This window comes from Ruditapes philippinarum, unplaced genomic scaffold (assembly GCF_026571515.1).
Source record: "Ruditapes philippinarum isolate M1 unplaced genomic scaffold, ASM2657151v2 ctg228_1_1_1_1, whole genome shotgun sequence".
Lineage (NCBI taxonomy): Eukaryota > Metazoa > Mollusca > Bivalvia > Venerida > Veneridae > Ruditapes > Ruditapes philippinarum.
Genome location: NW_026856125.1, coordinates 614,986 through 630,161, shown reverse-complemented (window position 1 = coordinate 630,161; position 15,176 = coordinate 614,986). Strand labels below are relative to the sequence as shown.

Sequence of the window (15,176 nt, the reverse complement as noted above, 5' to 3'; positions counted from 1 at the left end):
ACTATACCAAATACATGTGGAAATAAAACTTTTCTGAGGCATAATGGGCCTTAACCAATTAGTCCACAGTTGAGTATAATACAGAATCAGATGGATCTACTGTGTACATGGCATTGTGAAATATAATGTCATGGGATTTAAGTTGTAATTATCAAATTACTGTGTGTTCTAGAAGGGGAGTCATTAGTTCAGAATTATACATGTTTTGTGCAACCTTGTACCAGAAATTTTGGAAATCGTATTGCACTATTTTGATATACGATTTTCGCACGCTCGATCATAAGACTGTCTTGGAAAAATAGCAATACGTAAAAACGTTTCTTCAACAAAATTCATAAGAAGAACTCCTCTGACGGTCATCTAGCTAGGCGAAATTGAACGCTCGATAGACCTTTTTCAATGACTATGCTTTTTGCAAAACGCCACCTATCACCTTTTTAAGTGGTGAATAGAGTTGTAACGATGGTCACTATCTTCCGATACACATTTTTGTCTAATACAAAAACTGTATAAGACGTTGACTTACTAAGTAAGGTATAACAAGGAACTGAACTATGATTCTCTTTAAACTGTAATGTTCTGTAATTATCTCCCTTTATTTTGTTTTCACCCAAACAAACAAGTGTTTGACCTAAAACTTTAAGTTTAAGGAGTATTTTGGACTTATAATAAATTTTATCAAAACCTCAATTTTTAAAAACATTGTAATGTTAAACCAAACATGTATACAAATTCCTGAAAGCTAAGAGAAAACTGTTTATTGGAAGGGTTTTGTTATAGGTTATATTCTTGTTTTTTTGTGTAACGACATTGACACATTGCTGCCCATACCTCACCGAACAATATAAAAAGTAGGCCTATATGGCAAAAGTGAGTTAGTTAACTTTTAAAATACAAGTTAATTCACTTTAAGCAGAGCTGTTTGGATTGAACTGAAGCAAAACATTCTTCAGCGTAGACTGAGTGTTTCTTCAGCGTAGACGGAGTGTGACCTTCTTTCTGATTTTTTGTTCAATGTTGGTAATCAGACGTTGCGTGAAATGATGCACGATGACAATCTGCGAACTGGAAAACCATGCATTTGAATTCTGCTGACTTGTTTGGCGAGGGAGCATGATAAGTGTTATAATTGGCGGCCATTCCGCTAGGACAGTCCGAATCCTCATGGAGTTGCTTGATTATAGCAATGGATCACACACACACGCGTGCGCTAACGGTTGTGATGTTGTTAAAATTGCTTATACCAAGTGTAGCCATAGGGGCTTTCTTTTCCTCTTACACATAACTTAGTAAATGCATAATCAGTAAAATAATATTAAATTTGTTCTGCATTTAAATTAATTAAACATGAGATTGAAATTAGAAATCAACATGCGATAATCAAATCGATATCATTGCCGAAAATAGTCACACTTAAATAGTTGGTGCTTTGTAAAAGATAAGAAGTTTGTTTTCACGTTTCATAATAATTTCAGACAAAGATAGGCTTACAAAGAATTTCCATTGTTAATGGCATTTCAATTTTGATTAAATATCAAATGTTTCACAAAGTCAGACGTAACGTACCGTAAGGTTTCAGGCGTTTGATATCCGTTTTTCATTTCTATTACTGGATAAGTATTTAAAATTTATTGTATTCGTGGAATTAATGACATAATATCGACAGTGATTATCTTACATATATCTGTCTTATTTCTATGGTGGCATTGAGAAGACATCAGAAGTATTTTATCTGTCACATTCGCACGCGATAGCTACTACGTGCGCACGCAATATTGACTATTTGTGCACGAAATAGCTACTACAATATGGCTACTACGTGGGCACGCAAAAGCTCCTACGTTGGTCAGTCATTGCGTGCGCACGTAATAGCTATCGTTTGCGCACATAATACATGTAGCTTGAACGTGCGCACGAAGAAGCTATCGCGTACGTACTTGGTAGTGATGGCGTGTACACGTTAGAGCTATCGCGTGCCAACGCAGAAGCTATCGCATGCCTACGCAGTAGCTATCTCGTGCACACGTGGTAGATAAAATATTTCTGATGGCCCCTTTATACCACAGTAGATTTCTGTTTAAGTTTAATTCAACAAATCAGATAGAGTATCAAAATCATATATAAGTTTCATTATCAATATTGTTTGTCGATAATACAACATTGCCATCATGTGTGCATTTCTTTTATCCTAGGAAACATTCTGCGCTGATTTTTTACAAAAAGTCATTTGCTTTTATTCCAATGATGTCGCGTTAATTATGGTAAGTATGATGAAGTCATACAATTTTTAGCAACGATAAATAATAAATGCATATACAATATAAACTTTAATATATGAACGTTATTAAAAAAGAATTACACCGGCAAAATTGGCTAAATGAATTCAAATGCCTTCAGACTTAAGTGCTAATTCAGTTAGATAATCATTCGTTCTTCAATACCTGAAAAGATGTGTGCAACACATACAATTAAAAAAATGAGCCACAACTTTTAAAACTTTATTTTTTATCTGGATTTTCAATCTTTTACTTCCTGTCTTGCTGGTTTGTAAAATTTAGTTCTTTATCTCTTAAATCTGTATACAACATTGTTTACCTAAACTTGAAAAGGATTTTTCTCGTCTTGTCTTTTTAAAAGCAATAGAGTGGATGGCGTTTGGTTTACAGATTAAAACAATGATAAGTTTGAACACGCTACTGTATAAGCCTTTAGTGTTAAATACAGAAAAAAATGTTTAAAAACATTCCTTGACTTTCGTGTTTAAAGAGAGCGATAACAGCATTATGTCTATTGTTACACAACTCGCCTGAAAACAAGATAAATATTGTTTCGAAGTCCGAGTGGAGCATTACGGGTAAAACACGTTATCCGTTTTCAGGACTAACCTAGGCAGTAAAACTTTATTATTTTCAATTATATCTGGTACTTAAGCGAATCTTAAACCAACATATTATTTTTGATTTTCTAACGACTTCGGCTTCTTAAAATAAAGACATATGTTACGTACGTGTCGACGGGATGTTTACAAAAAAACTGTACGATTGGGAGAATTTTGCAGATGCGCCATGATTTTGTTTACAAATTAAAACGCAAAAGTGTTTCAAAATGTTCTTTTATTTTTTTCAACTAAAATATTAAATTCAACAGCAACATACTTTCAATAGTGTATTTGTGTTTGTATAACACGCACAAGCACACTAGCTCACAATATTTAGCACGCGTATATGATTAATCAATATCATTGAAATCATTTCACGTCATATGTTTACAGTCGCTCACCGCAATAAAATAGAACTGTTGCATGCTCGACTTTACAGAGCCTGCTCATGAACAACAGTGGCAAATTTAGCTGTCCTTCACGACCCTAGTATTATTATAATTCAGAACTACTATATGCAACACGTCATGCAGGATTTTAGTAACTTTCAATAAAAGGAACAACCAAAAGGAAAATACAGATTTATCTTTAAACAAATCCGAATGGAAGGATGATCCTCGGCTAATAAAAAGAAAGGAAATACATGCAACCAGGGACAAGGGCATGTGGCTAACAAATATCGTATTCTATGTAGCCCTTTACTATTTGTATAATGTCACAATTATTATAAATAGCGTGTAAGTTTGTACTGTTTCTGAAAGTAAAATAATTTCATTTTACAAAATACAGTATTCCTATAGAATGATCATTTGACTGCATGATCATCTTGGCACGGCACTTGTGAATTACGTACACCATCATAGCACACTTATGGGCGATTTTTCCTTCTGTTGTTTAGAATGAACCATTCTCTGTTGCTTTGATTTTTGGGAGTTTTCATATACACATGTAGGCAAAATCAAAACTGTTTAACAGAATTTCTTTAAACATAGCACATATTTAGAATATGATTAATAGAAAAAAATGGAGGCGTCGTTCTAATGTATTGCATATTTCTACATGTATTCCAGTAATAAATGACTTGTTTATTATGCATTGCAATATGCATAAAATTAGGAGAAATCTTATTTAAACAATTGTGATATTATGATATTTTTCGACAAACATAAGAAGTAACTGCGGCAGCCTGTTAGTGACAACGACCCTCGTTCGAAATATACTATTAGAAACATCCAAATTATTACCCAGAATATAGTTTTAAACAAAAGAATGAAAGAATATAATAATGGCCATGGAATAAGAGATGTGTATATATATGAAGGCAACTGCCTTAAAGTTTTAATCAATTGTGAATTTATTTTGTAAATTCTCTTTAAAATTGGTTGTTTTTTATGTTTTATTTTCTAAGGGAAAAGTAGCAACTTAACACGAAGTTATAATAATTGTTAAAGCACTACATCGTCACTTGTTATCCTACAAACAGTCGAAATAAAATGCATGCAAGTGAATTTAATGACACAATGGGTCATCGTAAGGACTTATCATAATGTCAAAATTATAATGTCGTGCCGTTTCTACAAAATAATATGGAATTATCTGTCCAATATGTTTACTAAACTTTGTTCTAGTATATTCTTATAACGAATTGAAACATTATATGTTATAAATTTAAAGACACATTTAGCCTCTATCTATAACTCGATGCAAAACAGTAAACAAAAAGGTTTTAATAATAACAGAAAGATATCTTACAGTAAAAGAAACATAGGGATCAACATTCAAAGAATGCATCAAAAGCTAATAAAAGGACTATATCTGTCCCTCAACTCGGGCAAGAAATTGTTTTGCAATCGAGCTTAAATGAATATTGTAAATTACAGACACTGAAAAATTGTTATGTCTTATTCGAAAACGTTGTCAGCATTTATAAGCCAACTGTTTACACTTCCTAAATCATGTTTCATGTGTGCTTGTTTAAATATTGTTTGTGTTTTTGCAATCATTGTCACGTAGCCTACCCTAGTTTTTTTTATAAATTTCCTTGTTACTCCTATATATTTCATCTTAAAACCTTACTGAATGTATCACCAGTCTTTGTTACTCCGGTAGGTAGTACACAGGTGAACACAAATTGACAGTAGGACACACGAAATACTGCACGTTCAAATCGTTCAGGTAAGATCCGTTTATTTACTATATTGTTTTCATGCAGTTAATAGTAAAAAACTGACTATTAGGTATTAAAAGCAACGTTTTATTGCAATATCAATTTAAATGACTAGAACAAATTTGAATAAACATGTTGTAAATATAGTTTGATGTAACAAACGACTTTTGTATTGAAATTCATAGTGTATGCATTAAACTTGAGGCTCGGTTTTTTAAGTCTGTACATGGACGAGTTCAAAGGATAACGTCCGAAGAGCTTTCAATAGGCAATTGCTGATATTTAATCAAAACTGAGAAACTCATCCATTTTAATATGATGAATTTTAATATTGCATGTGATCAGTACTTCGTACGAAATTTATAACGAAAATCAGTTTTTCTGCTCAATATTACGTTTTCTTTCAGGAAAACTGACAGACCCATTATTATCTAAAGAAATAGCATTTCGATAAAGATAATGAATGTCCCGATCGTATATACATTTCTGTTTGCAATGCTTGCATTACGCGTTTCGAGTTTAGATAATTCAGGAAAATACAATATAAGTGGACAGACCCTGTATAACGTTGGCAAACACTACAACATGTCATTGGTAAGCATTATTGGTAAAGCTATGAAGAACATAGAATCCGATGTTCGGGAAGTAGCAGAAGAAATGTGTCGCTTGCATCGTTGTAGTGAATGGACAAATTGGTCTAACTGTGATGTTAGAGCAGATAAACAAAGACTTGTCGGTGTTCAAACCAGATCACGGACATGCGGAGAAAACACTACCATGTGCGAGCGATATGGATTATCTAGAACAGTTCTGGATTATAAGGTATGTGAAAGTGGATTTGGATGTCCTAAGGAATATAAGTTTACGACGAATGGCTTCTGCTTAAGATACTACACAAGTCCAAAGTCCTGGGATAACGCTGAAGCCGTTTGTCGATCTGATGGTGGTCATCTGGTGCGTGTTGATTCAGAATTGAAAGCCAAGGACATAAACGAAACAGTCCTTGCACTTCCGCCAAGTATCAGTTGGTTATGGATAGATGGTCGACGATCTGTTCAAGCAGGACCTTGGTCATATGGGTACAAATCAACAGATTCAAACTTTACTTACTGGGGTGACAATGATCCGGATAATGGGGCAACCGAACTCTGTATGATGTACCACAAATCTGAAAAAACAAAATTTCTTTGGCGTTGGTTTGACTATCCATGCAATAACTCATTCCATTTTATCTGCCAGATTCTTGCATAATTATCTTTTCATATTTGTTTGAATTCATATACGGCTAGTGACTAAATAAAACACAAATAATATGGAAATAATTGATTTAATGAATTTTGCTATCAGAATCTAATGGTTGAAACAAACATTTAATCTCTACAAAAAGTATGAAGGAAAAACTATTTACAATAACAAAACAAGCTAAGTGTATATATTTTTTACATTTTCTTGTAATTCAAGATGAATCTTTAACTTCCTTATAAGCAAACGTTGTCGTTTCATTTAAGCTTTTTTTAAACATCATCGTTTATATAACCTCTATAAGATCTTATCATCAATTTAAAAAAAAATGTCTATAAAATTAATTTCGCCGTATTAGCCGTGTATATTACAAAACAGTATCATGATATTTATTTATCAGGGAGAGGAAAACAAACTATATAAGACAGTTATATTATTAGTTATAAAGATCGTTGACAGGTTATATGGCCCTATATAAACGGCTATTTGTAAATATAACCCGAGCCGTTAGGCGAGGGTTATATTTCAAACAGCCGTTTATATACGGCCATATAGCCTGTCAACAATCTTTATAACGAATTTATAATACAGCAAGCATCATTTTTAGAGAAAAAAGGTAGATTTCTTCATGAATCGACTGCAGCCGTGTATATATAACTATATAAACGTCACGATTATCCAATGAAAAATGACGTTACAAACGTGCAGTATTATAAAAATATGAATATAGATATAGTTATACATGTATACAGTTCTGTAGTGAATCACCATAAATTTTCAGTATGCATATACTACACGTTTATCAAAACAAATTAAATGGAAAATATATATTCCTCTTACAATGTTTTGTCTTGTTTTTTCTTGCTCTGACAATAGCAAAGAAATTGATTGAACGTTTCATATCGAAGTAAAAAAATGTGCAAAAGATATTTCGGCTAGTGTGGAAAAATCAGATTAACACTTGTTTAAGAAAGTGTTTAATAAATGAAAGGGCAAAATAAGTCATATTATTGACCAATTATGAAGTCATTCTGCATCTGAATGTATTAAAACATCTGCCCACTATGTGAATTTAATTATACTGTTTTTTAACTGCAGTTAAATTGAAACATTATGGAAACTTTCTAAAAACGAATGTAAAACACCTTCGTTGTAAAATTTCGGACCAGAAGAAACTTTGTAAACTACTGAAAATAAAATATAAATCACAAAGTATTGTTGAAATAAAATTGACTAGTACTCGTCATAATGAAAATGAGGATTAAGACAATATTAAGGAAAATATGTTGGTTAAGCTTACCGTTATTCAGTTGTAGTTGTTTAGTTGGCCAGAAATCAGCCGTTTAAGTTTGTTGTTACGTGATTTATTAAATACCAAAGCAATATAATAAAAAGAATTAAAGTTTCTTTTGTAATATTGGTTTAGACTAATATTTTTTGTAATGTAAAATGTAATACATGTATTTGAAAGTTATGTGAACAATTGCAAAGAGCTTACTTTATTGGTGTCTGCTACAGCTCTGTTCTTTAATATTTAATACAGAAATATAACGGTTATATTGGTCTACTTAATATGTGTTTGATAATTGAATAAGACTTACATCCGGTAGAGAATTTTTAAAAAAAATCTTTAGACGTAAAATGTATTTCAAGGAACTGACAAGCCTGTCATTCATTTTTAACACATAATGAAAAAGGTTAGTGTTCCTGTTTACAGAAATGCCAAAGGAATGTTTGAGTAACCAAAAGAAAATATTTTGTCATGTAACAGCATGTACATGAGTGTGTACATTTCACTATTTTGCAATGTATAGTTTACACATTTAAATTATTTTAGAAAAAAGACATGGAAAAACAACTGCGTTCATTGAGTGTAGCCCTTCCTTATAAAACTTTGTTTTTATTTCATGTATTTTTTATTAGAATGATTCAAAGCAACATTGCTGCGAAACATCAAAGGCGACGCCAAATTATTTTTGATCAAGAATTGCACATTAAATACTTAACAGAAGATGTGTAATTTATATCAGTACCATTGCATGTGACCTGAAGGCTAGGACCCTGTTTAAGTTGACACTTGAACCCAAAAGAATAGATTCTGTCTTTCCAAGATGCAAAGACAATTTATAGCCAATTAACCAATCACAAATAAGACTCATGCCATAAGACAGAATTTCTTTAGATTTATTTTACCAGATACAAGGATACCTGACACATCAGCATATCATAAAAGCGTATTGCTTAGGATTGCAGACTAGTCATTGACATATATTACACATAATTAGGACCTAAAATAGGTACTCGAAGCAGTAAGAGAATGAATACCAGCCACATCCACCAGCTGCTGTCTATCAGAGATGAACCATATAAGAATGTCCTTATCTATTGCAAATACTTTAAGTTTCATGTGCAGTAAAGTGTGATCAACTGTATTAAATGTCTTTTGTAGATCTAAAAGTATTTTGCATACAATACTGCCTTTGTCCATTTCAAATATAATACAATTAAATGAGTCAAACATGTGTCAGCTAAATAAATACTTCTAAACTCTGACTGAAACTGCCTGATCATGACTCAAACCCATGACTGTCAGAAGACCAACTGAGCTATCCGGCCTTAATAATAACCAGTTCTAAATCATAACATATTTCCCCACTATATTGATATATGCCTCGAATTTCTGATGTTACTTACAGAGCATAGTGAATTAAACTCTGGGTTATATGGAGTCACAGGATAAGAAAACCGCACAGTTTGACCAGAGAACTATTATTTTTACTAAAAGAAAGGCTTGGACTGTTATTGATTGTGCCATTATTTATATCCGGTCAATTTAAAAGTGAACATAACTAAAATAATACAATATCTTATTCTTTTTACAATTAAATGAATTGATAAGAAATGTTATGGAGGCTGATTTGTGCCATGTTATATTGGGTACCGGGCAAAAACGTGAAAATATAACAAACAAACAACTTTCATATCAATTTTCATATTTTCATCTGGAGCCCGGTTATTTTATGCAATTGTACTTTGTCTGTTTTTATGTGGCACAAATCAGCCAATATAAAATTTAGTGCACAAATTTATTCAAGTGCAAGAAACAAGCTACTCTATGAAAAGTCTGTAGTCGGGTTGACTCTGCCCGAGACCTGAAGATTGAAACAGGTGTCCCTCCATTACATAAATGTAAGACAGGAGCTGCTTTTCAAACTATGCACATGTTAGAAAAAAATTAAATAACAATTAAAATATGATAATTTTGAGACGTTATAAATTATATTGCTTGATCAAAAAGTTTAAGGACATTTTCGTCCTTTAAAGGACCAGTACTACTGACCTACTAGCACAGAGAATGAATTGAAAATTGCTGATGTTATATGTTAATAATCAAACTCTCCAAGTTTTATCAAATGTATATCCCAAGAAGTAGATTTATACACAGCTATATTCGTCGTAGTCGTTTGGAAAAAAAAACAATTAAAGTAAGGATATTGTCTATAAAATAATTGATACATTTGGTCACATGTTTCTTAGGTTTTTCGTAACGCCCACGTTTTGCCCATGCATTGTCTTAGTAACTGTTATATTTGAAATCAAGTAAGTCAATACATATTTCAAAGAAATATGACAAGGAAAAACACTACGTATAATTGTTCAATGCAGAGACTTTTTGAACGTGCGAGGGTTGTCGCAGAAGTAAAATGACTTTTATCATAACTACTTTATTTACATTCACTGGGGTCAATTGTTCTGCTTGAATATGGTTTAATATGTACTCGTATATCATCTTTAAAAACCCTCAACATCGAAATTCGTTTTCCTTAAAAAAGAATCGTTTCCAAGGTAGCATGTGTTACGGGCGGCGCTCGCAATATTATATGACGCCAAGAAAAAATTTACCCCTTTAGACAAAAAAAATCGTCTGCATAAAACGTGACGTATCTTTTCGTGTTTACAAGTAAGGACTCCATAGCATTACCAGTAGCTGAGCAACAGCGCTATTTATCAAGTCAAGCAACGGGCGGTAATTCAGATCATCCATGCACTTGGGAAAACACCAAAAAAGACCATAAATTGGTTCCAGAGGCAGGCAAATATAAATGCTGGCGTTCATTAGTGTTAAGATGGGATACATAGTTTTGGGAAAGTCGTCATTAATAATGAGGCGGTCACCCTTCCAGTTTTCGATTGTCACTCGTAAAGCAAATTAGAGAACAGAAGGCTATAAACCATGGGTAAACAGTTGGAAGCTTAGCCTCAATACTGTATGTCTAAGGATACAGAAAGATCTAACATGAGCTAGGTCAGCGCTAGATGAGTGTCCCGACATCTCACTGTATAAATGCTGATAACTATTTCAAAGTAATTTCTTTATATTGATTTATGTTTTAGCTTACATTTAGAGTTTAATTAAATTGTGATATTACAAAATCGTAACAATAAGTAAAGAAAGACCTGCAAACCAGTTGCAGATCGCTAAATTGTGATTATTATTTTCTCAGCTGTTGCGTTGTGACCTTGTTCAAGAGCTCGGGAAAAGCGTGTTGCACCAACGCAACGCCCCTCTTCTTATGACGAGTTCCACTCAGTTAGAGATTGATGTCTTGCGGTTTTAAAGAATCAGTAATCCGCCCTACACTCCCTACATCGTCAATTGGTACGTCAGTGTGTTTTAAATCTCGTTGTTTCAGACAGTGATGTGTTAATTTTGAATGTAGATCTACTAATATTTCATGTATTTTTACGAACGTTTTAAATATGAAATATAAAAGATGAGCTTGAGCGGTACTTATTTCTCAACACTTTATAGTGCTGGCATCAATGACCCCGAGGGTAATTATTTCAAAACTGTATTGAGCTAGTCATAAGTAACTTTTATTACATGGCTTTTAGAAATGCAAAAATGATATGAACCCGATGAATGTATTGGACAAATTATACTTATACGTGAGGAAGTCAGAAAATATCCGGACTGTTGACTCGTTCTCGAAAACCATTCAACATTTTAAAAAAAAAATCTTTCTACTCGTTTGCCATCTTCGTGGGAGCCTTTGTATTCCCGCTGTGAACCATGACGTAGACCTATGTTTTAGGTACTGAGTAACAGCAGATATCGAAGCCACCCTGGTCTTATATATCTTTCCAGCAAGCAATTTTTTCAGTTCTGGAAGCAAATAAAAGTCACAGGGGGCGAGGTCTGAGCTATAAGGAGGGTGAGACAACAATTGCCATTTGTAAGAGTTGATAAACTCCACTGTAGCTGCGGCGGTATGGGAGGGGGCGTTATCGTGAAGAAGGAGGACATTTTTCTGTGCTAACCTGGGACGCATTTGCATCAGCTTTTCTCTGAGATTTTTCAGAATTACTTCAGAATAGTACTTGGCGGTGACAGTTTAACCTTTTGGCATGAAATGAGTAAGTATCATTCCTCGTGAATCCCAAAAGGCAACAAGCATGACTTTGCCAGCCGAAGGAGACAGCTTAAACTATTTAGGAGGTGGGGAATCAGCTCGTTTCCATTGCTTTGGCTGAACTTTTGTCTCAGGTTCGTAATAATGAACCCATATCTCATCTCCAGTGATAATGCGGTTCAAAAACTGATCTCCTTTACGATTAAAACGACTTAAATGTCTTTTTGCATTGGTTACTCTGGTTGCCTTTTGATCTGCGGACAGCTGTCTAGGCACCGACCTGGCACTTACCTTGCTCATGCCTAGGTGTTCGTGTAAACTCTTTTATGCCGATGCCTTACCGATGCTAAACTTGTTGGCTACCTCCTCCAAAGTAACTCGACGATTTTTGTTGGCAAAATCTTTAACATTTGCTACCATTGTTGGGGTCACCGCCTCAGCTGGACGCCCAGTCCTAGGCCTGTCACAAACACTTGTTCTGCCTTCCCGAAACTGAGAAACCCAGTTGAAGAAGGTGGAACGTGATACACATTTATCAGAAAATATTTTTTTAAGCCTCTCAAAGAAGATGTGGCAGGGCTTTTCATCTTCTGAAACCAGAAACTTTATTACAGAGCGTATATTCTTCGAAGCTGAAACGCACTACAATATTGCTATTGTTAGTCAATATTATATCATATCGTTCCATTGTATTAATTTTGCACTAACTCAACAGCTTTATAATTAAATATATTTCACACTGTGCCTCGGTGGTTTCTTATTGTTTCAAATTGGTCCGTTCTCTTGTAAATCCCAGTGAAGATGCTCGATATGAAAAGGTATAAATATCCTTCATGTAACAGAGGCTAAAGATAGAGCTCTCCAATTTTAAATAATAAACAAATTAATAATCAGAGCAAATTACTTATTGTGATTATTCTATAAACGTCAAAGTAGTATCAATCATTTAATGGAAAATTGGCACTCTTAATCATAATGCGTATTATGCACAATACTGCGTATGTGTAAAAATTGAAATTAAATAGGAAGGATTATGACATGGAAAGGTCATTCGGTCCCTACTAGTACTCGTTTTATATTGTTGCGGGATGGATACGTTTTGCTGTAAGGAATACTTACCAATAACTTTTCACTATGTGTTATATTGATATATATGTACAGTGCTGACACGCTCGTAATGGTTTATACTAATGCCTCGGACGTTAATAAATTGTATTTTGATTACACTATTTATAAACTTCAATAACCAAAGCTTTAGTTTTGAGCATGAACATAGTAGCCATTAAAGGAATAATACCAAATTGCCAAAGAAAACCAATATAGAAAAGTACAGGCGTGACCTCGCTTTCATGTATTAAAGGTGGCTATTAAAGATTTGATAGCCAGAATTATGATCGCACACCACCAATCGTTTCAAATGAAATAAATCTTCATAACGAACCTGTTTATAAAGGTATACTAATATATGTTGTCTCACAATGCAATGCAAGAGCTATTATACTGATGGTTTTTGTCGCATGCAAATCAGTTTCCCTATAAATAGAGAGGACGTATATATATGCATGATTTAACTTTAGCCTGGTTCCACGATATTAAGCCTCGGTGAACTACCCTCATGAAATGAAACCAGACATTTGTACAGTCCAATATATGTATACATGAATAAGACAACATTGTCTTTCCTTTGACGAAAATGTAAATGAAAATGCTTTGCAACAAAGCAAGAAATTTTCAATAGATCTAGAAGTGTAAAGCTCACGTGTGTGAAAGTTCTTATTAAGGCCTGCTTGTATATTTATTAACGAGTCGCAAATATATTGATGTTATTATCATTTAGTTATGGTATAAATAGATTTGGATATTTGGAAAACGGATGTGGAAGCTACGACTTTTAAAGAAATATACAAAATGCTTTTTCCGTAATATGGGTAATGGATCTCATCATACAAAGCATTCGAAGAAATGATTTTCAAGAAAATTATTAAAAGATTAATACACGGAAGAGTAGGACCGGAAGGTGTTAATCGACCCGCAAAATGGATAATTGCCTCTGAGGGCTTCCGCCCGAGGGCATTAATCATTTCAGGGCCGATTATCACCTTCTTGCACAACTAAGACGTGCATTAATGTCTACAATACACTTGATAGATCTCATGGTAGCATTTTTCTAAAAAAAAAATAAAAAAAATACTTTGAAATATCTTTCCTGGAAAATCATGTCTGTATTTCTACTGTACAGTTTGTACAGTAACTTCAGAGTTGTTTACTTTTTGTATGTTCAAAGTACACTACTGTAGAATCTAGACGCCAGTTTTATTTTTTTTTTATAGGAAAGAAATTTTCGTATTATTTCTTTAAATTTCAATAGTAATAAAACTGTGTGTGTACGAAATACGCTTCATCTCTCATAAACAAATCAAGCGATTCATGTTATTCTTAAAACCTACTTTGACTTTAATTTACAGTTAACTATTTCATGACGCAAAATGTGACGTCATTGTTTCAGTTCCTGCACGTGCACATGTACAGCGGGCTGATGTCTAGTTCTCGGCCCCGGGCCGCAAACTCATAATAGGCCACGTGAGATTCATATCAGTTGAAATCATGGGCGATTTTGTTACTATATATAGTAACAAGTGTATTAATAGCTTTGTTTATCTATCGTGCAATTATTATAAACATGACACTTTAGTCTGGTTGCAAAATTCCTTTAATTATGTTTTGCCTTTGTAATTCTGTAGTAATGAACAGCATACAGACCAAATTGTAATTAAGAAGGAAGAAAACTACATATAACACAGTTTGTTTAAGTGGTAATTCTTTCACAAACATTAACAGTCTTTGGAAGATATAAAAACAAAGGTATTGCATATGTTTTTGCAAACTTCATGTTTTTTAACTGTTATAGTTTATCAAGAAACAGTTCTTAAAGCAAATAAATACTTCAACCATTAAAATTGAAATGTTTTGTTATCATGGTATAAACCTATAATAACAAGATTTTTCAAGAATTTTGTATTGTTCAATATGATTTGTCAACGACCTTGAAAACGTTGGTATTATGATTTCACAGAACTACATTATACAATAACACATTATGAATATGCCACACTTTATTTGAAGCAAACTTCGCAAAAGGGTATCAGTAACATCTATTATCAAAATTTTTAAATTGTATAAAATATAGACAAAAAGGGTAATTAATGAAACGTTTTTTCTCTTTCTCAACTTAATTTGCGTTGACTTGCTTATGCTATGAAATTGTCAATATTTGTTTGTAACAATAGTATTATCTTAGCAAAAGCATTCAACATTAGTCAACTTTACAGAAATTATGACTTTGCTTTATGGAATCACTTGGCATATGAACCACGACGGTTTGCTGCAAGTGTGATCATTCATGCGCCAAGCTGAGCCTCCCTTGTATGCCATATGGAAATAAAGGAGGCAAAGGTCATTAGGACCATTTGTTGGC

General features: G+C 33.4%; 1 protein-coding gene across 1 annotated transcript; it reads left to right on the top strand.

The window, feature by feature from the left end:
• Positions 1-4,944: 4,944 nt before the first annotated feature.
• On the top strand, positions 4,945-7,152 carry LOC132745469 (C-type lectin mannose-binding isoform-like). Its single transcript, XM_060734417.1, has 2 exons — positions 4,945-5,053; positions 5,453-7,152. Exon 2 carries the CDS (start codon positions 5,505-5,507, stop codon positions 6,294-6,296), a length of 792 nt encoding a protein of 263 aa, XP_060590400.1. The 5' UTR covers positions 4,945-5,053; positions 5,453-5,504; the 3' UTR covers positions 6,297-7,152.
• The last annotated feature ends 8,024 nt before the right edge of the window (positions 7,153-15,176 follow it).